The following is a 26,127-nucleotide window of genomic DNA, read 5'->3' on the forward strand; positions in this document are numbered from 1 at the left end:
GTGCCCACTCAGTGTATATACAAAAAGGTAACTTGCCCAGTCACAGTCTCATGAAAGAGTGAAAGATAACAACAGGCAGATGACGGTACCCCAACAATGAAGAAACAGCTACCCAAAGTACAGAATGGGAGATGAACATATGAGATGTAGTCCCAGTGCTCGCAACATGAAGTACCTCCATGGTAGCATGATAGGAGTGAAGATACCAGGAAGTGAAAATGGGAAGAAGGAGACAAGGAAGAAAGGCCAATCGAATCACCATATAAACCCAATAGGTAAGGGAGGAAGGGAAAAAATTCACAGAAAAAGAAGTGGAGTAAGGGAAGTAAATGTGGGAAATGGGTTTAAACAAAGAAGCATTAAAAACAATGAAGCAACCCACAGCATGTATTGGAACAAGAAGGTCATCCCACTGAGAAGAAACGTGGAAGATGGTAAGAAAAGAAAAAGTTGCAAGAAATATACCACATGAGCCACTAAAATGTAGGTTAATAAAATCAATCCAGAACAAAAGAAACAACTCGAGCCTTAACAGCCAAGGAAAATCAAAGCAGTACAGTTCAGGAAAGATGTATAAAAAAACCTGAACCAGAGTGACTTGGACACTCAAAACTTTGGGGAAGAAGACTAATAGAATCAGAAAATATAATGTAAACCTGTCTGAACTTGATGACAGTCAGGGCAAGAGGATAATGAACCAGATACCAAAAACAAAAGAGGTGACAAGTGGGAAGTGAGAAAAGATTCAAAAGCTTCATGTGGAAGAGTACCCCACAGGAGGTATAGTCACCAAAATTTAGGAGGATCAAGAGGTCACTCCATGAAAGAAAGTGTCAGGATTGTAAATTCAATTAGCAACAAGGAAAAGCACCTGCAACACATCCCTCCAGGAGACGCATGTCAAGTGTCAGAGTTAAAAAAAAAACATGTTAACCACAAGGGGAATAAGAAGGAGTGTCCCCTTGGTGAGTGATATAAGCTACCACCATCAACAACTAGAAATGAAACAGGATCAGTCAAACTAGACAAAAAGAAGAGTGTGAACTAAAGCACCCTGAATTGGCAGAAGTTTCCAGGTGTGAAAAGAATAAGGCCTTTCAATTGGAGACATTATCCTAAAGCCTCCTACTGATAGAACCACACATTTCACCTTTGGAGATGAGCATCAAAAAAGAGTAACAAGGGAAACGAATAAAAATAATAATAATATCTCAGAATGAAACAAAGAAGCAACTAAAAAAATTTAATATGGCATTGCAGATACCCCACATGATGCTAAATGTGCAGGAGTAGCCCCAAAAAATGGACTGAAAGAGAAAAAGAACCGACTGTAAGACCTGATTAGCAGTGGATAGTAACTAAAGAGCAGTATCCCACCATAGAAGATCCTAAAAGCAAAGATACCACGTATGGAGGGAATAAACTGAAGATGACAAACACCACAACATGAAGGAAAGAAGGAGGAGGTACCCACGAAAATCCCCAAATATAAGTGGAATACAGAAAAAAGGAGGTGGAAGGTAAACATTAATTGTAGGGTGTCAATAGGATAAAACAAAGCTAAGAAAAAAACTAGGTAGGGGATAAAATGGATAGGATTATCAGAAGCAGATGACATAAATCAGGAAGAAAATCTGCCTGATGGTAAGCTAAAGCAAAAAGAATTAAAGCCTGTATAGGGTGAGGCTTGCAAGTATCCAATCTCAAAAGAGTGATAATAAGATAATCAAAATCAATGTCATGAGATGGGGAATATAGAGAGAAATGTGTCGAAAAACTAACTTAGATAGGCCTGGCACTTTCTGCAGTAGAGGCCTGAAAGGCACTCTATGAGAAGGTGAAGGAAAACTGACAAAATCTAGGTCGTCTGAAAATGGGTTCATCCATTATAGGAGGAAGGCAAGCAATATTGGGAGCAAGTAGGGTGGGTCCTGGTCACGAGGGGCCCTCACAAACGAAATTAATGGTAACAAGTATAAATTATAAATTAAACAAAATCAGTTGTTAGAAGTATAAACTATAAAGAAATATGAAAATGAGAGAGTTGATACAGTGGAAATGTAAAGTAATTGTGTAGTGAAATAAACATATGGATGTGATGTCATGTGTTAAAAAACTATAAAGCATAAATTAAACAAAATCAGTTGTAAGAAGTATAAACTATAAAGAAATATGAAAATGAGAGAGTTGATACAGTGGAAATGTGAAGTAATTGTATAGGGAAATAAATATATGGATGTGATGTTATGTGTTAAAAAAGATAATTAACTTTCATACAGATGAACCTGTAAATGGAACCACGGGTACACCAAAAATAACAGACACTTATTAAGCCTAATCAAACAAGATATTTAACTTAATTATCAATTAACCCAGAAGTAGAACTACAGGTAAACTGAAAAGAAACACTTGTGAAGCCTAATTGAACAATACATAATAAAGAATATCACTAAGCACTAAAAGAAAAACTGAACCAAACAATAAGTATGTACAATATTGGGATAAGTTAGTGTGGACCCCGGCTCAAGGGTTCCACACAATCCAAATGAATAGGAAGAGAATCAAAGGGAAAAATAAAGAGAATGAAATAGATATGCTTGTATAAAATTAAGGAAGTGTGTGGTAACAATAACCTATGTATGAGATATGATGTATGGAAGAAAAACAATAAGTAAGCCTAAGTGAATGGTATAGTAGAAAAAATACAACTAAGACTAATGGCTAATCTAAACTTAACTAGGTGTATTAACCAATCTAACAAAATTTATGTTATGGAACCTAAATAAGGACAGATAATAATATTAACAATAAAAGTATACAAAAACCATAACAGTATAATGTCTTATCTTTCCAAAGTCAGCAGACTGTATTTCAAATGTGTGGGCTCCCAAACTCAAGGCAAGGCCCAACAAAAGTCAGTTCATTGGACAATCAATCTCCCGACACAGTAAAACTGAAAATCTTACCAAGGAGCACCGTGAACAGAAGCCTGTGTAAATGTGCTAATAAAATACATAACCTCCAAAGTGATGACATAGAATTCATAATGCAAAATGAATAACCAAACACAACTGTGTTGGCAGAAACAATAAAAAGTTGTTGTAATGAAGTAATAAGTTCTGTAACCAGATAGAAATATAAAATAATTCCACTTCGGACTAACTAAACAAGTTACAAATATCACTATTGTATACTAAAGAGTAAACTTGTTGAGAGAAATTAATACAAAGATATGGAAAAATATTAATAAAACACTTGAAGAGAGCACAAACTAAATGTTAGAACATGAGTACTGTCAAATGAAAAGTGATAGTTTGGTAGAATTGAATAGAGGGAGCCACATGCATCAAAGAGAGTATGTTGCACTCTTATTGGTGGAGGGTTATAACATGATGATGTGTATGAGAGACACATTGGAATCAGTCAGTTCCAATTGAGGGGAGATAAAAGTCTTGTGGCATGCATAAAAAAATTTCCATATAGAGGGCAGCACTGAACGAGAATAGATATTTATGTGAGAGGAAGTAATGTACCGTATCGGAAGTTTTGATGCTTTACCTTGACCACTTCAATTATCAACAGTGCCAGTTTCACATACCTTCGAAGTCTTGTATACAGTTCCTACTTAAACATAGAAGTCTTACTGCAATTTTTCATTTTTTTTGAGCATTCAAAACTTTAGTTTCTATATGCTTTTCATATGATATTTCAGTATTGGGAGCCACAATTGGATTCACACTATTACTACTTCGTACAATATGAATGCCTGTACTTTTATAAGTTTTATACTAGTGTGGTACTTTATAACTGGTTGAATGACAACCAAACACAATTTTAATCCTTTCCAGAAGGGTCACAGTTGAAAGGCCATGTCATCACGTTTGTTAACTTGCATTCAAAATTTTATTGAACTACTATTTCATGAATTTATGTCAATAAGTTTGGTAGAATATAATTCAAATTTTAGTATTATACCTTACTCAATTTCTTAATTTAAAACTAATTTAAAAAAACACAGTTAAACATCGATTTTTGTGTGTCACATGGTATGTTGAATGCAGTACTGGTTCAGATTAGATGTTCGTAATGTCAAAATACTAAGTTTATAGTTTCGTACGAATTAGTAGCTCAAATTACCAATATTGACAAGCTAGAATATAAAATAAGAGCCTCTTATCTTTTGAACTTACTAAAATATTGCTAGTGTAATAAATGAAACAGAGTAGCACCCCACCCACGTCATTCCATTTTTGGAAATGCTCCCTTATGTACACTTACACATACGTGACTTATATATGACAAGAATAACCCATCAGAAGCTCAGAATGTCCCCCTAGTGGCATTCTCAGCCAATTTAACATCTTTGGATGCCATCTCTTTCTTTTGAACCAAGATTTCAAGGAGAAAGGTTGTGTCTTCAGTCGGATCAAATTTCATATTATTTAGACTGAAATACAGCTTAGTTACTAAGCTTCATAAATAATAGTGGAATTCTATGATATTGATATAGTAATTCATGATTTTTTGGTTATCCAACTGTATATATAAAACCTAAAAAAATATTTTGTTTCATATCCTCCACATGCAAAACTTTAAAAAGGTTAGCAACCTATGTCAAGTAGTAACCGAGTACAAAGGTCGTAACTAGAAGAGATAACTGTTTGTTTTACATCTTTATTTACTGTTCTATGTTTAAGAAAAATAAGTTTAAGAACTTATTTCTAAATAGCAATAATCTACATATATATAGTATAACGTATAATAATTGGAATGTGACTGTATTTTACAAAATACTAGTCTACTAAAACACAGTCAAGACAAGTCACTTTGTAAAGACTAAAGGTCAGTTCTATATTATTGGATATGGTAACATGAGTGCACGTTCGCCACGTCATTGTAACTTCTGTATTCTTGGCCTGGCATGGCTGCAATGTCAATATAATAAAAATAATAAATATATAATGTTATGAGATTTAAGATATTCAGTCCAAACATTTATGGTTTCATGTTATAATGTGCAGTCATTCTAGAATGAAAAAGGCATAATTTATATTTATTTCCTAATTTTTTAATTGTGGTTACGAGATTGATCAAATCGACCAAACCCATACAAAGAAAGGTTAGTTACTAAATATAACGGATAAAATATAAAGATTTTTTCTTAAGAAATGTGTGATAAGTATTTGGACATTATAAAGATTTCGCATGTGAAATTTGAAAGTTTTCTGATGCACAAAAGTACTTTTAATCTTAAAATAAAAATTACTTTGCATGTTGGATAGGCAACATGTGAAAATAAAAACACGTTAAAAACTATGTCTTAACAAACCTTAAGACTTAATAAAAAAAATTGATATTTTGCATATGAAAGCATTGTAATATTTACTGATAATCTGCCCAATTTCCTTAACACATGCTTACTAATTCAAAAGTTATAGCATGAAAACTATAACAAGCACAAAATGGTAATGAGTTCAGTACCAAGGACTGAGCCCGTGTTGAAAGTTTAAAATATCAACAGGTGACTGTCGGCTGGTTCAGTTCATTTTTACATTATAAAGGGGTGGTATTTTCAAAGTATTTTATACCCTTTTCTTTTTGTCATCATTTACATAATTCTCTCCAGTAATATATATACATATGTGTGTGTGTGAGTGTGTGTGTGTTTGTGGTATACCATAATCCAAAATCAAACTTACCAGACTCATGGCACTGTTATTGAAGATTTGTCTGCCCATTGATTCATCTAACCTTGCCTTTCGTTCTGCTGCTTTTGCCTAACATATACACAATTCTTATTAATGTTAAAGATTAATAACAATACAATTAACTCTTTAGAGTGAGACTATGAATGTTTGTTGAAATGCTCAATTAAGAAGAAACTATGTATTTCAAACTCAAGAGTACACAAACCTGAGCTATTAACTCTTGATTGATTTTCTAGAAAACATATCATCAATAAACAAAAAAAAATCAAAATATATCACACAAATATACTCTAATAACATATATTAAAAAAAAAAATCTGATCATACACTGTAATTTGCACTTATGTAAAACCAACACACATTTCACACTCCACAAAAAAAAGGCAATAGTGGTATCAATTTCAATATAGAACAATGTAAAGTAGTTTATCTCCACACTTCTTGGATGATATTTGTCATCTAATGGCATAAAAAATATTATCTTTAACACTTCTCAACTTAAATGTATTATTTTCACTCAATATAAGTCAAAGAGTATTCTTTAAGCAATGCTGACATAGTTTTTTCATACAAAAATAATTATAAAACTGACAAGAATTGAAGTGTGAAATTAAGATCAAAAGTAACTTTTATCTAATATATAAAATTTTGTTTAATTAACCTTAATAATGACACTGTAAATGGTTTTAATAGTAAATAATTTCTTGGTTAACAATATAAAAAATGTTCAGAATATCAACATACCTTGACTCTGTCCCATATACTTTGCATTTCTTTTTGTCGTAATGTAATATTGGATCGTTCACTAGGATATGATGCCTTCACTCTGGAATAAGAATGATAATTTAGAAAAAAGTATCTTCTAATTTTGCATTGTAAGCTAATTTATCATTTAGAGTAATGTTGTAAGTGATTCCAAGAAATACAATAAAACTACATGAACAATAAATTCATAAAACACTGTTATAAACAAAAACAAAATCACTTTCAAATGTTTCATTGACAATATTTTTTTCAAGGGTTTTGTCCTACATAAATGTAGCTTAACTCCCGCAAGTAGTGTATTCAGTTTTTTAAATGTTTCAACTTTTGTTATGTTACTTTATTCTTGTCTTTTCCTACTTTTCAATAACTTTAAATATATATTGTGGGATTTCAAAAGACAGGAAGAAATATTAACACTTTATTCTAAAACATGCTATTGCTGTTTCATCAATTTTCATTGACAGAATGTACATCAAAAACATTGATTAATATTTGCTTAGCTAGAAAAGATCAATAAAGAATGATATTTAACGAACCAAAACATAATTAGTTATACTTTTCTTCAAAAGGTCTAATACTAATTATTACGACAAGTATAATTAATTATAACCATGCTTTGCTAGCTTGTTAAAGGTGTTCACATCATAATAACTGTTGCTGTAACACATGGCGCCCCCCAGTGGCACAGTGGTATGTCTGCGGACTTACAATGCTAGAATCCAGGTTTCGATACCTGTGGTGGGCAGAGCGCAGATAGCCCATTGTATAGCTTTGTGCTTAATTATAAACAAACAAACAAACTAACACATGGCTTATATAAATAGCATTCCAACCATTACTGTGTTTGTTGTATCCCAGCCAGACTGATGAGCTCTGGATTGAGTGATATACATCACTGGCACCCTGTGGCAAACATAGTGTGGTTGAAATACTATTATTATACACTTTTCTAATTCTTGAAAATATTCAATGGACTAGTCACTAGATAAAGAATGTAGTGTTAAAAAATATAATAGGTCTAATACTAATGTCTTATTACAAGTATAATTAATTATAATCAAGCTTCACCAACATGGAAAAGGTGTTCACGTCATAACAATTGTTGTTAAAATAAAACATACTTCAGAACAATGTAATAAAATAATTTGCACATCAAACCTTTAAACCATTACCTTCTTTCATTTAAATTTCGTTTCAAAAAGTACCAAAAATTTTAGTTGTTGTTGAATAACTTACGTTAGAAAATAAAGCTAAATACTCTGATAAAATCAATATTCAATTTGCTGGAAAAATAAAGTAAATACTTTTCACGAACACAATTTTTATCTTTTAGTATTATAAAAAAAATTTCTTTTACTTAAGTCTAGCTGGTAACCTGTGAGGCAGTTCCAACCAGTTGAACAATCACCAGATAAAGATAAAAAAAAGAAGCTAACAATACAGCTTTCTCTTAGTTCTTTTGACTTTAAGTTTAACAGTTCTTCAATGTATAGTATGGTTGGTTAATACCAATAAAACGATGATAAAAAAAATTTTCATAAATAACTAGTGTCCTGACCTGAGAATGCACTCAAAATACTATGTGACCCACCACTAACACAAAGATGAACAACCCTAGGCTAAGTGACACTAAAAAAAAGCAAAAAAACTTACGAATCAGCTAGGAGATTCACTCTGTTAAATTTTTCTTCCACAGGAGCAAGTTCTCGTTCTAAATTCTGGACAGAAAAATGACTATTTTTTACACAAAGCTAAATGTTTCATCATGATAACTACATCTATATACAAAAATTAACATGTTATGCATAAAAATTAGTAAAGATAAAACACAATAAATAAGCTTAACACATGGGAAATGCTTTTAAAATAAACTCAAAACTTCCAAATTTCATTGAAATATATTTATAATGTATATATGTGTATGTGTGTGTATGCACATATTCATTTCATTAGTTTGTGACTTCAAGGCATGTTTTTGATGAGAACCTTTAAAAAAACGTTTACATACTACTTTTTCTAACTTAGTATCTAAATACAAATAACACCAATTAACTACATATTGTAGTACAATATGTGCATATTGTACATATTTAAGTACACATAAATAAAATACAATTCTTATATCAACTGAATAAAATATGAGTTAGGTTAAACTTATAAAATATGCTTTTTCTTTTTTCTAATTCTTCATTTTTTATTTTATAATTTTCTATATAAATCAATTTTATGGATCAAAACTTTATCACAATCACTTTCTTCTATTACAGAAAAATGGTTTATTTGAGTAATCTTTAACAGTTTGATTAAAGTATCTTTTACTCACTTTACTGTCCTTTCTGTAATTCCTAGTAATACTTGCAAAATTCAAATTAACATACTAAACTAATGTTATGTCTGCTCTCTAACCTCTATCTATTTAAAATAGTGCCATAAAAAATAAATTGAATATTTTTCAAATGTTTTTTCATAATTTTAAATTTCTACATAATAAATTAGTTAAAGTGTTTGCTGGTATATAGTGGGTTCTTTTTCAAAAAATTTTGTAAATTAATCCTAAATCTCAAATTATCTGTTATGCTGACATAGAACTTACCACAGATTACACATTCCAAAAGATCTTACATTTTTTGAATTGTAATTTAAAAAAAAATATTACCAAAAAACAAAACTTCTCTATTATTTTTCTTTTTCTTTTCTTTTCTTGTAAATTTAATATAAGCTAAGTTATACAGAGCAGAATTCATTCCTTCATAACCACAAACACTTTCCTTTGAAAAAAAATTTTTAAATGTTTATTCAATAATCTAAATAAGTTTTTAGGCTCTCATCTTAATAAAATAATTTAATTACCTTTGAAAATACCTTTCAGTTTTTTATTTACTATTTGTTTTTATTGTGTGTTAACAAATGAAATATCATTATCTATACTTAGACAACAAGTAACTCCAAAAGGAATAACCGCCTCTTTAGTTTTACACATTTCTCCTTCTAAATTTCTTTTATAAATTATTCTTAAAAATATATGGTATAATAAATTTATTCTTAATTATATTTGTTACATAATTTAACATAAAAGTTAAATTTTATGTAATTAACTGCAGGAAAGAATGTTGACAACAGATGATGCCAATAACAGAATTAATGTAATAAAGTAACAGTTTGAGGTCTGTATTCCTCATTTCATTTAATATGAATAGTTTATATTGTTAAAAGTCTCAAAATACAAAGTAATTTAACACATTATTACTTACTGGTAGTTACTTTTCTCAAGATTGTCTAGAAAATTACAAAAATGAATAATAAAAGCCATTTTTAGCATACTGCAGTTTGCTCTCCAGCATTTCTTGTCTGGCTCATCAATGACTGGTTGATGAATAGATGTCTTAAATGTAACTAAGGTATAGTTTGAATCAATAAAACTCACTCATACAAACAAAATTACAAAATAAAAAACGATGGGAACAAAAAAAAAAGAAAAAACATTTTGTAATCTTAAAATAATTTTTGTCTTAATCTATTCAATTTACATTTACATAAGGATTTTATTTTATTGTTATGTTATTTTATTTGTGTATATTTCAAAAACTGTACAGTTAATTAATGTTATCTGTTTCCAGGTATTAAGTTGGAACAAACATAGTATCTTTTAAGTCACAAAACTAGTAAAAAAAATAAACACAAGAAGAGTTAGTGTTGTTGTGTTATATATTTGTATCAACAGACTTAAATTTGTTTGTGTATTTGTTATATATATATTGTTACGACAGCGGAAGTCACGTGACGTTGGTAACACGTAATGAGTATCTAGAAGATTCGCGAAAAATGCTAGTGTGTTACGACAGCGGAAGTCAAGTGATGCTGGTAGCACGTGATGAGTGTCTAGAAGATTCTCAAAGAGGCTACGTGGGTGGTATTATCGTATATAAGTGCACTAGACAAAAGAGAGAGGGAGAGTGGGGAACCAAGGACAGCAGTTACGGTCGGTGGAAACTGAGGATAGCAGATACAGAGATCAGAAGTATAGTTGCTGACAGGTGGAGATAGAGACGGACAATTAAGTCAAGCGCGGTAGTGAAGTGAGTGAATTGTTGTGAATTATAGCGTGTGTTTAAGTTAAAGTAACTGTGGAAATTAAGTGTATTGCAAAGTTGTATTGAGGAAGAATAAACTAGTTTTGTTTAAGAAAGGACTTGTATCTCAGGAAAATTAACAAACGAACATACAGAGACGTAACAATATATATATCTTCTATATATGTTTATAAACCTTATATGATATTTACCATATACACCATATGTAACAAATCAAAGAATTACTCTTACTTCTAACAAGAAAACTTTATCAAACATTTTAACTATGAAAAATGAATATGATAAAAATGATTGTGTATTTTTATTGCTACATAAAATTATCAAATCATTCTCTACTAAGTTTTTCTATTCGAAATTCAATTTAAATTCAATTGAATTTTTGTTGCATTTCATCCATTTTTTAATTAAAACAAATGCTTAATTAATTAGACTTGATGAAAGCAAACAGGCGATTGTTCAAACATCATCAAGCTCAGCAATCTCAAGGCTTCAAGTCCATGGAAATGTACCAGAATATGCTTAATTAGTAGTTGTTTAAATTTTAATTATTTATATCTATTTTGGATTTTAAAGACATAATTATTATTGGTATTAGTTTTCTCTTCACTAGACTCATGTTGGTTACCTGTAAAATCTTTATCTTTATACAAGGTGCAATGAATAAAAATTTCATAAACAGAAGAATAATGGGGTAGTAATTTTTGCTATTAAAAACATGCAGGTAGACAAAAGTGTATATTCAAAATCATAGTGAAAAGGTCAAAATGGAAGCTTTTAATAATAATCTAGTATAAATATGATACATATTTTCTACATAAAAGTTTTATGTAAATCATCTTGCAATAAATTTATAACTTCTTTTTCATCATTATGTCTAATAACCAAAACATACTTTTGACTCTCTGATAGCTTATTAATGATCAAGTTGACCTATAATAAATATCTGTTTACATTATACACACACCCATATATTCTATTTTTTAAACACACTTACCTGGTGTCTCCTCTGCAATGCCTGTACTGTTTTCATGTCTCTACCCATCTCATCTGTATCCATCTTGTCCAACTTCTCCAACATCCAATCTCTTGCTTCGTCACATGTTCTATTAAACAGCTCCACACTGACAAGTAAGAGAAGACAACAAAGTTTTTATTAATAAAAGAACATTAGCTGGAGAAAAACATTAATGTTATTATCATCTAATACTTTTTAATGACACAGCCCTGGAATTATAATGATCATTAAAATGCAAAGAAAATTTTTAAATGGCATTTATGCTATGTACAAACTTGGAGTTCTTCATATCTTTGTAACATATCGATACACTTTTGTTTCAAATAATACAATTCAGTTCAAATGGTTATATCTTGAGTCTTAAGTCAAAGTTCTGAGAATATGAAACAAAAATGTATTAATATATCTTGTGAGATAATGAATTCTACTTTTATTTTGTCATGGTTTTGTTTACCATTCATTTATTATTCATTCTATCATTTAGTTCATCTATGAAATTTTAGTTATATTAAAGTACTAACTCGCCATCTAGCAAAAGCACATTGATTTTGAGTATGTATGTATATATTATGAAACTGATATAAGCTTCCTCTAGCAGTGGCATATAGATATTAATGTTGTGAAAGATTATGTAGATTTATGGTAATAGTCACATGAAATGTAACTTCATGGTCTAACCACTAAATAAAAAGTTTCTTTTATCTTGACAATGAGTTAGTTCACAAGGTACTGTAAGAAATAATTGTTGCTCAATATTGTTATCGATCTTGAGAAGTGGTTAAATTTTGAAGCATTATGTTATTCTCTGGAAAATTAGGTTTTTTTATTGTTTTTTTTTTGTAATTCCCCTGATATTTATTGAAATTAATAACATTGATATATATGTTGTATCTAGTCCTGGCCAGGCACGGGCTTACTAACTGTTTTTTTTTGTAAGTGATAAAATTTGTATTTTAGTTCTTTGAAAGTTGTTTTTTTAAATTTCTGTTGTTATATTTAATAAATATGTTTTTGTTTAACCCTAGTTTATATAATCTTAAGGTAATTAAGTTTATAAAATGCAACTGTTAACCTATGAAATGATTCTCTAATGGAAAAGATAAGTAACTCAAAATATTAAACATATATATATATAAATCTAAGATTTTGTAACAAACACTGTCATAAAATTATATTTAATCTATTCAAGAAAAATTCTTTAATAATCATCTCTATACTAATAATATAAGTTTTGCTGAAAAGGAATTTTAAAGATATTGTTTATGAAATAAGTTTTACTTTGCATGGAAAATATTAAAAACTATTTATATTACATTACAACAGAATTTCAAAAGTTATTACAATAATTGTTAAAACAATCAAATAGCTCATTTTATACACAGCAGGTTTTAAGATGTCTTGCCACATACCTAAAATTACAGAATGCCAGACAGACTTCCTGAGCTTGAAATGCCATATAATTTTTGTTTTATGTAAAGCATATTGTGCCCTTTTATAATGAAACAATTTGTTGATAACTTTCATAATTCCATAGCTAGGGTTAGTCAATAAGCTCTTTTTTTTTTCTGATTCATTCATATATTTATACTCATTAAGTCAACTTCAAAAAATAAATCTCCTGTGAAGATGTTTAGAATCTTATGGAATAATATAGGCAGTTTTGTTTTATTAAATTTTGTGCAAAGCTACTCAAGTTCTATCTGCACTAGTCATCCCTAAGTTAGAAGTGACAGATCAGAGAGAATGCAGCTAGTTAACATCACCCAGTGTCAACTATTGGGCTACACTGTTGCCAATGAAAAGTGGGATTGATTGTCACATTATAACATCCCCATGGCTAAAAGGCCAAGCATGTTTGATGATAGTGTTCAAACTTGTGACCAACACTTTGTAAGTCAAGTGCCCTAATCACCAAGCCATGATGGGACTGGATTTATGTGGAAAAAGTAACTTTGTATAGAGAACTGTAAGATGTAAGTTTGAAAAAGTTGTGGAATGTAACTTCTTATGAGAAAGTTTTAGAGTGATCATAAATTAATAGAATGAGCTTATGTAGATATTTTCACTGCTTTAGTGTTTAAGCTTACTGCTTGAATTAATTATTTAACTATAAATCAGAGTGAAATTTAGCCTACTTCGAATCATTAGTATTTCGAAATTGATAATATTTTCATTTTTTAATCATAGAAGAAAAAAAGGGAACTTTGCAAACTGTTGTGTTGGATATAAAACTGTGAGCAAATCAGTGTAAAATATCATATTTTAGCAGTATCAAACATTATATGTATGAGTCTTCCGTCTTTTCAAAATGAACCAATTGAAAATCTGTTACATTAGTGATACTTTCATATCATGTATAACATATATTTTGTAAATACATTAATGATTATCAACATACTCTAACCTCAGTGCAATTGATCAAAAATGTCTTAAGATCTCATTTAGAAAAATAATTTTGTCAAATTAATCATAAAATACAAATAAAATTAAGACTACTGACCTGGTGGCTCCCTCCAAGCTTCGTTCCTTCTCAGTTTTCAGCTTATTTAACCTGTTCCACCTATTAACATACAAATATTTTAGTCGGTAAATTCAATTTTGTATGAATATATGTGTAAAAAAAAAGTCCATTATTTATACTTTTATATATTTTTCAAACTTCAATTTTAGGCTAAGAAGAACCTTCAATTGTAGTTCATGGTCAACTTTCATTCATTTATATTTTTTTTCCATAACAGAAAGCCTTCAAAAACTGTACATCTCATTAATCAATTTGGACAGATATAATATTATTCAACAACTTCAATTATGGTTTTAATAACAAAAAAAAACAAAAAGCTAACCTATTTATACATCTAAGACATGCACAATATTTTCTTTGAACTGAGTCAAAGGCTTACTGCTGTTTATCACCTAAGGTCTGATGTTTAACTGATTAAGAGGTCCAACACATACACTTTAATGTTTAGAAACAAATATTTACTGAATTCTACTTAACTACACCATAAACAATCTAGCTATCTAACCTAATAAGTTTCTAATTTTTAAAATTTAGTTACTTTTATAGCAATAAATAGAGAATACACGTGAAAAACAACAAATATAACACTTACTTGGGTCTTTTTTTTTGCTGTTGACAAAACTTAACCTTACTTTTTTATACTAAAGATACAACTATACTAAGTATTTTTTTATTTAATTAAATAATGCACCTAAGAACACAGAATAACAACACATAAAAAGCAGATAACATCCTATAATATCATAATTGTTCTGGCTTTCTAAATATTTGATAAGAGCCATTAAAAATTCTGCTAATCTTGTCGATGCATTTCCCATGGGAATAAAGTTGGAACTGCAAGTAAAGTAGACAATTCTCTGTACAGAAAACACCGTGATATAATATGTCATTTGATAGATTGAAACTCTATTAGTTCTATTAGTTATAAATAATATAGTTAAATGTCAGAGAGAACTATTGGTAATTTGTGAAAGAGAGGATGTGACAGCTGGACATGGGAAGAATGGTCTGAGTTTCAATTTTATGGCTCTGTAACCAAATAAGAGTGAAGGCTATAAATATTATACTTTGTATGAGTAATAACAGCATTAGAATGAGAAATTTACATTAAATTCCATACCTTTCGGAGGGGGTAGTAAATAAATTATAGAAGGAGGAATACTTAGAGAGCAAACATTACAATTCTCATACTAGGGTGAAATTAAAGATTTTTTAAAAATATTTCCTTATAAAATTAAGAACTTAAAAGTTATGTAATATCAATATTTGATTTATTAACTATGTTTTTATGCCACGTTTATTTGTATACCATGATAATAAAGTAATTTAATTAGATTTTTAATGTAACTCTCTAAAAAGTCATGACATGCACAATTTTACCTGCCCATAATGAGAGGGTTAAACATAAATTACTTATCACACACTTATTCACTCTACATTGTAATGAATAGTTTGTAATCTCCTCTATCCAGTGGCACATAAACTTTTTCTATACCTATTTCCAAACTGTGCTTCTTTAGTGTTTGTCACATCACACACTGTGAGGTCAAAAAAGAGTGAGCACAAAGGCCTGTAATAATAAATCATCAGACAGGGACAGAAAATAATGGGAGAAGGGAGAAACAAGATTTGGTTAATTGTATTCTCAATGGATGATACTTTCTTATCAAATAAAAATCTATGCCTTGGGATGGGCAGAAATGCTCACTGGTCCAGAAAGGGTTATTAAGTATTTTTTATTTTTTTTACAAAACAGTGTCTAAAAACAAAATTTTGGAAATTTCCCAACTTAAAAAATGGTAGAAATACTAAATCAAATTATATGAATATTTTGAACCAAAACTAAATACTATTTAGTAAGTTTGTACTAAGTGCCATGCAATTTGATTAAATATTTCTACTGTGAGAAATAAAAAAACAAAAAATAAAAAAATAAAAATATTAACATATATTATGATAAAAAAAACACAAACTTAAGTTAACATTAAACCTGATAGTTTTCACGTCTCCTCTGGTAACTTTATGTTGTCAGGTTTGTACATATAAAACATTTATATTTTGGAATAACTTAGCTATTTAAGGATGCAAAAATCAAGGGAAACCTATCACAGCTCTTAAAACAAAAGTTAAAAAGAAATATTATCCATTATTAAACACAATTAAAACCATTAGACAAATCTTGACCAATAATCATTTTTTATAACCTAAAAAGGAATGAAAAATACAGCAAAGCCTTGCCTGTCATGTATCTGTCTCTGTCTTGTTTTTATAGCTCCAATCTGGCTGTGTTTTGTATGGACAAATTCATTGACCATTTGATCAACATCTTCTACTCGTCGACTAGTTGCTGATAAGTCAGTCAAGAAATGCTGGAAAGAAAATTACAATATACTAAAAGTTGGCTTTAATTTTTCATTTTTGTAATTTTCTGGATCATATTAAATAAAGTAACTACCAGTAAATAACATTATGTTAAGCTACTTTGTATTGTATGACTTTTAAGAACCCAAATTATTCATATCAAATAAAACAAGGAATACAGACCTCAAACTTTTTCTTCATTACATCAACACTGTCATTGGCATCATCTGTTGTCAACATTCTTTCCTGCAGTTAATTAGATAAAACTTAATTTTAATATCAACGTATGTGACAAGTATAATAAATAGTAAATTTATTATTTCAGACATTTTTTAAAATTTTAAATATTATAAATTACATATTTTAAAACTAATCAAAAATTGGAATTTAAAAACCATAAAAACAGCTAAAAGCATACTTTAAAATGAAAAAAATCTTTCTTCTAAATAATGTATCTTACTGCTCACACATGACATTTGATAATAAATAAAGAATATATAGTTGAAGTGAATTTGTTAATCTTCATATACATATAGATTTACTGATTCTTCAGATATTATTCTGTTATAGTAGATAATAATATGTTAAACTACTTTGTACTTAAACTTTTAACAACAAAAATTATACATATTAAATAAAATGAGGAATACAGACCTCACAAAATACAAACACCAAAAACAATATAAAAATGTTACATAATTAAACTATTGATATTTAACAAAAAATAAAAAAATAAACATGGCTCTATATGCATAAACACAGTACAATAGTTCAGTTTTATCCAATAAAAGTTTAACTAAAAAAGTATGTGAACTACAGAAGTTTAGAAACGTTTTTATATTAAACCTGATAACTTTAATAATGCAAACTTTCCTCCACTTTATAGAACTTGTTGTAAAAAACACTCAGATTAACAAGTTTTAAAATGTGTACAAATAATCAGAACTACATGTAAAGTTTACAGAAATATAATTTGAACTATTAGCAATGTGTTGATACTTTTATCATTATCAATTAAAAAAATCTACCTTATCTTTCATCCAATTTTCAAAATCTTCACAATCTCTGTAAAATCCAAACAGCTTGAGAGCATCTTCTAAAAAGTTACGCCTGGCCTATTGAAAAAAGTCATTAAAAAATTATGTGATCTTAAGAAAATAAAGCAGGTATCAGAGAATATTATTATTAGGAATCAAAAGATTGGAAAATAAACTTAATTTAATATCAAATGACATTGAAATACACTTTCTATTGCTATTCAGTAAGATTTTGTTAATAGTTCATAAAATACTGTCTATGAAACATAAACCTGTACATATACAGTATTATTCCAATCAGCTCTAGGTGTGGCTATGAAATCATGGTCAGATATCAAAACAGATTAAACAATTCATAATAGTGCTGCCAATAATGTCAAAATGTTTAGTAATCCAATATTATTAACTACAAAAAGCTGTTTATGATATAATTTCAAGCCTTATATCTCTTTTCAGAGAATAATACCTTGGCAAGGTGAACCAAGTCATCAAAAGTTTTATTTATTGCTTTTTGGCGCTCTTCCACTTTCATTCCATCTTTACGACTTGAAGATCTTGATAAGGGTTTTTCTGAAAGACATACAGAAATAAAAAACAGTAAAGTTTACTATTTATAATTTGATAATTTAGGGCATGAAATACAACAAACATCATATATTGCCTTTAATGGCATTTAGAAAACTAAGGATCAAAAAAACAAACATTAAATGAATAAGAACATTCACTTTATGTCAACTCAAGTACTACCGGTCTAAAGCTTTTCAGCACAGCTACTAATCTTTACAAAAAATAGTTTCATAAATAAGTAAAGTATGAAATATACGTACATGTTATTAATTTACAAAAATAGAATTTTATACTAACTTTTTACCATCCTCAAAAAGCAAAAACATTAAATATACACTAAAGCCATTATGAGGTAATATAAGTTTGGTTAGTCATCACAAGCAGTATCCCCCTTTTTTGATTAACAAGTTTTTTTAACTATGAAGGGTTAAAACACTTCCAAATTATGTGCAATCAAATACCACAAAGGAAACTATTAACATCATTTAAAATCATGAAATGAAGAAAGAGTTTTGCAAGTTGTCTAATGAAATCTGATAGTGAAAAAAATTTGCCTAGTCTTCTTTCATATCCAACATTGACCTTTCTAAAGTAACCACTTAAAATTAATAGAAAGATTGTAAACTGATTAACTTCTGCATTCTAATTAAAAACCATGAACTTTTATTTTTTTAAATACATTAAAGTTGCAAAAACACAAATCTTTAATATTAAATCATATCTACATACAAATCTCAATACTCACTATTATTTGGAGACTGTTTTTTCTTTTTTACAACTTGTTGTTTCATAACTCGTTTTTTGACTCTCTGTTTCTGAGGAACTTTGACTGACTGTTTAACAACTTTTTTAATAACTTTGGGTTCAATTTCTTTCACATAGTTAGCTGGAACAAATCCATCTTGTCCATTTCCTCTGCGGGCATGCCACCAATCAGAATTTGTTTTTTGTAACAATAGCATCACCTACAGATGGAATTGAAAAAAAAAGTTCAATTTTAGGTACAAGTGCATATTTTTACACATACAAGTTTTATGGCATTACTTTTAAATTTTAAATAAGAATATGTAAATACTTGGAATTTGTCATAATTATGAAAAAAATTTACCTCTCCTTTCTGCATTTCCATTCCTTGGCCACGAAAAGCATAAAGTGCTCGAACTTGAGGAATTCTTCGTTCTTCTATTGTGTCCCTTAATACTTCTTGTTCAACAATTTCATCTACCCACTCTTCTGTTGGAACCATTATTACCTCCTCTATCCACTCCTCTTTCTCTGGTTCTTCTGGAGTATTATCTAAAACCTTGTAATAGACACAGGATAAAGTGTTTTAGCTAAATATGTTGATATTTAAAAATGTTCTTCAAGGCCTATGAAATTGGTTATATGAGCAATATAATGTTTATCATCAGAGCTACATTTTGACATTGTTTGGTGTTATATAGGTAATGTTATGCCACCAAAAGCCAATTGCTTTGACAAGGTATGTAACAACCGTTTACAATGCAAAATACTCACACTCAAATAATAAAGATGTGTTCAAGTTAGAGATTTAGAATTTCCAAGACAGAGATATCCCTTTGTATGTCATGACATTGGAAAAAAAAATATGGATCAACTTAGGACATCAGTAACATCCAGAAAGATACCTGCAACAAGTCACACCTCAGATATTGTAAGCAAAGTAACACATCTTGTAAAAGATGAGAATCCACATACACAAAGATCAGTGGCAAAAGTGGTCACCGTGGGCTAGGCAACAATATGTAACATAATCAAGAATGACTTACATATGAAAATGAGGCCAATAGAATATGGGTTCATCAAAATTAAAGCTTCCAATGATACCTCCTGTTCAATTTCACACATATCTCAAGCAGCTTTAGGAGGAAATGGGTATTCATGGTATTCCCTACAAAGACATACTAGCCAAACACAGTACCTGTGGATTTCTGTCCAATCAAACTGTTGAAATGCATGCTGGGAAGCTGTTGTCCTTGTATGCTAGATGGAATATGAAAAGCAGTAAGAAGGACTAATGAAGTTCTTTGCAATAGAAACTATGCTACGGGAATATTTTCAACATACATGGTCATCAGATAAGGGCATGATCAGAGTGGCAACAACGACTGTAACAAAGTAGCGAGGCACCAAAACTGTTTGATATTGCATTCTTAACCCCCTGTGAAAATAATGATCACTACACTTTACACCTAATGGCCAAGAATAAATTTTTGAATACTAGTACAAACTACCAACAGAGAACTCAGTTAGTGTTAAGTAATAATTGCGTTACAACTAAATTTCATGACATACCTTACTACTTGACATACCAAATAGGACATTAAATGTTGTAATGATGATAAACAAACAAAAACAAAAATTATATAAAAAAATTACAATAAACTGATTTCTTACTGCAATAAAGTTGTATCATGTTAAGAATCTCATAAAAAATGTACATATGATAAAAAAGGTTACAGCTTATGTAGTAAGGGTGTAGATTTGGTGTATCTGGATTTTCAGAAAACATTTGACAAGGTGCCACATAAAAGGCTTGTAAAAAATTATCTCTGTAAGTGTGGGGGATAAGTTAGCAAATTGGAGAGAAGAGTGGCTGGATGAAAGAAAGTAGAGGGTTGTTACAAATGGAGTTCAGTCAAACTGGATGAATGTTACAAGTGAGATATCTCAGGGCCCAGTCTTAGAACCTTTGCTCTTTTTGATTTACATCAATGATATAGATGAAGGAATGGTAAATAAATTACTTAAATTTGCTGATGATATTAATGGCTTGGGTGTTGTTGGCTGTGAGGATGCTGCTGCTGCTTTACAAAAGGATTTACATCATTTAGTGAGTTGGGCAAATAAATGGCAGATAGCTTTTAATTATAACAAATGCAAGATAATTCATATGAGTTATCACAATTTGAATTGTAAATATAACTTGGATGGGAATAACCTTAACAGTGTTATGAAAGAAAGGGATCTTGTTGTAGTGGTTGATCAGTTTCTTAAGCCATCCAAGCAGTGTGCTGTTGCTAGTAGTAGGGCGAATAGAACATTAGGTTGTATCAAAAGAAATATTGAATAGAAATCTAAAGAGATTATAATTTCATTATATAGGTCACTGGTTAGGCCATATCTGAAGTTTTGTGTTTATTCTTGGGCTCCTTACCTTAGGAAAGACATTGAATTGTTGAAAGGGTTCAGAGAAGGGCTTCTAGAATGGTGCCTGGGATGAAGGGGTTGTCATGTGAGGAGAGGTTAAGATCTCTAAGTTAAAGGAGATCTGATTGAAGTGTTTAAGATTGTTAAGGGAATTGATAGTGTTGATGCATCATCTTTTTTGTACTTAATGATGAGAATGGTAAGGCTATGGGACACACATAAATTTTGGCAGGGTAGGAGTCATCTTCAACTAAGACAGTTTTATTTTCTAAAAGGATGGCAAGCCTTTAGAACGGATTGCTTTTGGATGTTGTGGAAACAGTAAATTTCAGTGAGTTTAAGAAAAAGCTTGATAACTATAGGGCTGGCTTTGAGGTTTTTTCTCTTTAGTTAATAATTTGAGTTTATTTTAGAGGATAGGACAGCCTAGATGAAGCAATAGGTCCCTTGTTGTCTGTAAACATTATGTTACATTAAAAAAATTACTTTCCATGTGATGAAGTATGTAATCCATTTCTTAAGTTATCTAAAATTTCATAAACTTACACTGAGAGTAGCAATTCCTGATTTTATCATTTTGTCTGATTGATCATTCAGTCGCTGAATGTCAGCTTCATAAGCCTTGATCTCACTCTCTAACCGGCTATGTCTCTGCAAAAGAGCCTAAAAAATACACCATTTTACTCATTATTTTAAGGTTACTCAAAAGTAATTCAACTTACATATAAGTTGTACAACCTTAAATTATTTTTAATCCAAACATTATTTCTATGTTTCTTAATTTTAAAATCTTACTCAAAACTTTTAAATCCTCCTACTTGATCACAAAAACTGAAGCAATATATAATCAAATATTTTTTCCTATTAAAAGTAATTCAAACTAATAAATCAATTTCTTAATAATTATAGTTCTGATCTTGTCCAATAAGCCTACATATTTTCTATAATAAAAAAACAAGTTAGAATGATTTCAACTCCTTATAAACCAACTACAATTTAGACGTTGAAATTGAAATATTAGTTATTTTATAGCTTTAAGTTTCTTTATTTGAAGCATCTGTTTTCAATTAATTAAAGACTGTTTAACATTTCGTATTTTATTTATAAACCTCTGCAAAGTTATATTGTAACTCAACACGAACTGGTACTCTCTCACTTTTTATTTTATCCAAATGCTTAAGTGTTAGTTTTTCTTTAGGAATGATTATGAAAAATAATGGTTTTATATTCAATAAACTTCTTTGGAGCAAAGCATGGCCCAGTACTTAGCATAATATACTGTGGATCTGAGGTTTCTTGGTTCCCAATCCGTTACCACCAGATTAAAATCACATTCTACACTTTGGGATTGTGAATGTGTTATATGAGTGATGGTTAAATCCTCCTATTCTCTCTGAAATGTAGCCAAAGCACTGGTGGTGGGTCATGTTAACTAGCCACCTTCTCTCATCTGTTACTTCAAATTTAAGGACAGATGGCACAAATTGTCATTATGTAACTTTGTGTAAAATTCAACAAACAAATTAAACCACTTCTCACCATACAATAATTCAATGATGACAATGAACTTGGACAGATTTTAATAATTTGATTATTACCAACTTATTGGCCAAGGATACTGGTTTATAGACTTCCCTTTTAAGGCTGGTATATAGCTCATATCATAAATGAAAACATTTCTGTGGTCTAATTAAACTTAATTTTGAAAAATAACTGCAATTATGAAATTGCAGTTTATGCATAGATTTTTTAAACTCAAATAATAAGTATTTTATTTACTTACACACTAAAAAACTGAATATACATATATCTTCAGTTTGTTTAGTTACATAAAAAATCTAAAATGTAACAATGTTTAAAAATTGAATAACAATCAATATTATACTATATGTAATAAATCCATTAAGTTAGACAAAGCATGTTCATCTTATAGCTTTATTTTAACTTTAATTTGATTATATTTTTCCTTTAAAAAAATAAAAGAGCATGTTTTGTTTTGTTTTTTTATACTTGTCAAATCTTTAATTACAGATCATTAGAGAATGAAAAGAATGTCTAGAGGCACTGCAATAAAGCACCAACTCTTTTATTATTATCAACTTAAAATGAACTTTTCCAGTTATACTAATAACTTTAAAGGAAATAAATTTAAAAAATAAATAACTGAGGGGAGAAAGCAAGCCAAACTTTTTATATTTACTTACTCTAGCACTTGGTTCATCTTCACCAAAATCTTCACTTGAAACAAGAGACATTTTTTCTCGCATCCAAGATTCTGCTTCATTCACATCAGCATAATACTGTTAAAATATTGAATGTCAGCAATTTTCACAATTTATTGAATAAAAATTTGTTCACTAAATAATCTTAGGAAATGCAGAAGTGTATCAAGCTTTCTTATACAGAGAGAATAGAATATTGCAATTTGATGTCCTTCAGTATCCTAATATATCTCAAAAGAATTGTTCAAAAAACGTTCAGGTTTATCTTTAAATATAAAAGTTCTTTTGTCCTAAGCTAAGAAATATAATTTGAAATATAGGCATAGAATTTATAATACATAATATACATGCACTTTCTTGTCTTTTACAAACTAAATGTAAAATCTTGTTGTTGTTTTTTTTGCAAATAGATAGTTATTTTGTTCATTAATTTTATTTAGCAGTTTTTAAACTTTACATATCATGAATCTATGAATTGTATTTTTAAAACATAAAAATGAAAAGCTTAAAAATACTCTTCAAACTCTACAACTGGTGAAACATTACTAATAAAGTCAATGTTAATGTTGACTTGTTCAAGAGAAATAACTGATGTGAAGAATTAGAAAATGTTAAAACATTATTCTATGAAATTTTCAGACCAAAAAACAGACATTCATCAAAGTATCTCAAAGATGACTTGTGAGAAGAAAAAATGACTGTACAGTGTACATAGATGTGTTATACATTAGAATTGGAAATTAATACCTGATAAGCTGAAGATGCATCCTCTAACTGTTTACGTCTTAAAGCTGTCAGTTCATGTAGGTGATCCCATTTGTTCTTCAAAGTTTGAATCCTCTGTCGAATATCCCTGCTCTGTGGATGATTGGTTTGGACCAATTTTTCTCCAGCTTTGATCACCTTCTGGGTTCTTGCCCAATGAGATTTAATTTCTGCTTCCAGACCCTGTAGTATTTAAATAAGAAAAAATTAACTACTACCTAACTGTAAAACACAAATACATTAGCCATGTATTATTGTGTCTTAGACATGATTTCACTGTATTCACTTAAAACTGGAAATATATGAAAGCCAAAATTAAACATTTTTCAATTTTAAACCTTGATTCCACAATATGGGCACTAGACAAAATTCAAGATAGAGTGATAGTAAGGAGAATTGAGTTTTATTATTCTTTAATACTTTACAGTCTCTAATAGAAAGAAGTTAAAATACTGTCCAGGGTACTTAATATAATAGTTGTAGAACTGATCAAAACTACTGTTTTTGTGAAATACGAATAAAATCATTAATCCTTTTTTTTAACATCAAACAACTAGCTGAATGCCTTTCACACAACAGTAAATCCTGATTAATTTTTATTCTGAAAATTAAATATAAATAAATGTTTTATTAACATGTTTTTAAAATTAATTACATTATAGTAACAATACACGTATAAAGAATGTTTATTGTTTTTCTAGTATTTCATGAAAACATTTTTCGTATATGGTCATCTCATGTAAGTGGTCCTTTATTAGAATTTTGGCATATGTATATTTTCATGTTATGTTCAAACCTGATTTTTGATAAAGTCTTATACATTGAACCATGTAAGAAAAACAACAAGTGGTTCTCGAAGAAATATACCTACATGGTCAAATGCCTGACTCTGCAATAAATTAATTGTGATGGTAAAGATTAGAATTTGAGGGTGAGGGCCAAATGCATAAAGGTATAACTTTTCATAAAAAATGCTTATAAAATTGTTAACAAAATTTTAAAAAATCTCTTAAACCTCTTCAGACGCAGCACGGGTCAAAGGCCATGTCATCACTTTTGTTGACCCGGATTCAAAATTTTATTGAACTACTAATTCATGAATTTATATCAATTAGCTTGGTATCCAACTGCAGATTATAATTCAAATTTTAGTACTATACATTATTTAATTTCTTAATTTAAATTTAAATATTAAAGAAACACAGTTAAATATCGATTTTTGTGTGTCATGTGGTATATTCAATGCAGCACTGGTTCAGATTAGATGTTTGTAATGTCAAAATACTAACTCTAGAGTTTCATACGAATTAGGAACTCAAATGACTGATAATGACAAGCTAGAACATACAATAATAACCTCTTATCTTTTCTATTTGCTGAGATATCACTCATGTACTGAATTGAACACAGTGGCCCTGCTCACCTCTTTCTATTTTTGGAAACGGTCCCTTATATACATTTACTTCAAAATATGACATGTGAATATCAAAAGTTCAAAATGTCCCCTCAGCCATTTTCGTGTGTTAGGACACCATCTCATTCTTTGAACCAAGATGTCAATGAGGTAGGTTGTATCTTTAGTCTGCTTGAATTTCATATTTTTTGAAACCCCAAAACAGCTTAGTTATTAAGTTTGATAAATTATAATGGAATTCTATGGTATCGATATAGTAAGTTATGATTTTTTTGTTATTCAACTGTATATATATGTAAAAAAATATATATACAGTTATATAAATATATATACAGTTATATACTGTATATAATCTAAAAAAATTATTATGTTTCATATCCACCATGTGCAAAATTTTAAAAAGCTTAGCAACCTACATGAAGCAGAAACCGAGTACAAAGGTCATAACTAAAAGAGATAATTGTTTGCTTCACTTCTTTATTTACTATTC

General features: G+C 29.5%; 1 protein-coding gene across 1 annotated transcript in view; it reads right to left on the bottom strand.

Moving 5' to 3' along the window:
• LOC106459460 (spectrin beta chain, non-erythrocytic 1-like) overlaps positions 1 to 26,127 on the bottom strand; it is a 179,713-nt gene that overhangs the window by 120,394 nt on the left and 33,192 nt on the right. Inside the window, exons 13-26 of the mRNA XM_022385955.1 lie at positions 24,206 to 24,406; positions 23,441 to 23,536; positions 21,783 to 21,899; positions 19,174 to 19,368; positions 18,811 to 19,030; positions 17,965 to 18,068; positions 17,490 to 17,576; positions 16,645 to 16,707; positions 16,339 to 16,469; positions 14,080 to 14,139; positions 11,559 to 11,685; positions 8,127 to 8,191; positions 6,453 to 6,534; positions 5,700 to 5,777 (exon numbers count right to left, since the gene is read on the bottom strand). Of these exons, the coding sequence (XP_022241663.1) occupies positions 5,700 to 5,777; positions 6,453 to 6,534; positions 8,127 to 8,191; positions 11,559 to 11,685; positions 14,080 to 14,139; positions 16,339 to 16,469; positions 16,645 to 16,707; positions 17,490 to 17,576; positions 17,965 to 18,068; positions 18,811 to 19,030; positions 19,174 to 19,368; positions 21,783 to 21,899; positions 23,441 to 23,536; positions 24,206 to 24,406 (1,626 nt within the window). The remainder of the gene's footprint in view (positions 1 to 5,699; positions 5,778 to 6,452; positions 6,535 to 8,126; positions 8,192 to 11,558; positions 11,686 to 14,079; positions 14,140 to 16,338; positions 16,470 to 16,644; positions 16,708 to 17,489; positions 17,577 to 17,964; positions 18,069 to 18,810; positions 19,031 to 19,173; positions 19,369 to 21,782; positions 21,900 to 23,440; positions 23,537 to 24,205; positions 24,407 to 26,127) is intronic.

The sequence above is a fragment of the Limulus polyphemus genome, unplaced genomic scaffold, assembly GCF_000517525.1.
Source record: "Limulus polyphemus unplaced genomic scaffold, Limulus_polyphemus-2.1.2 Scaffold612, whole genome shotgun sequence".
Lineage (NCBI taxonomy): Eukaryota > Metazoa > Arthropoda > Merostomata > Xiphosura > Limulidae > Limulus > Limulus polyphemus.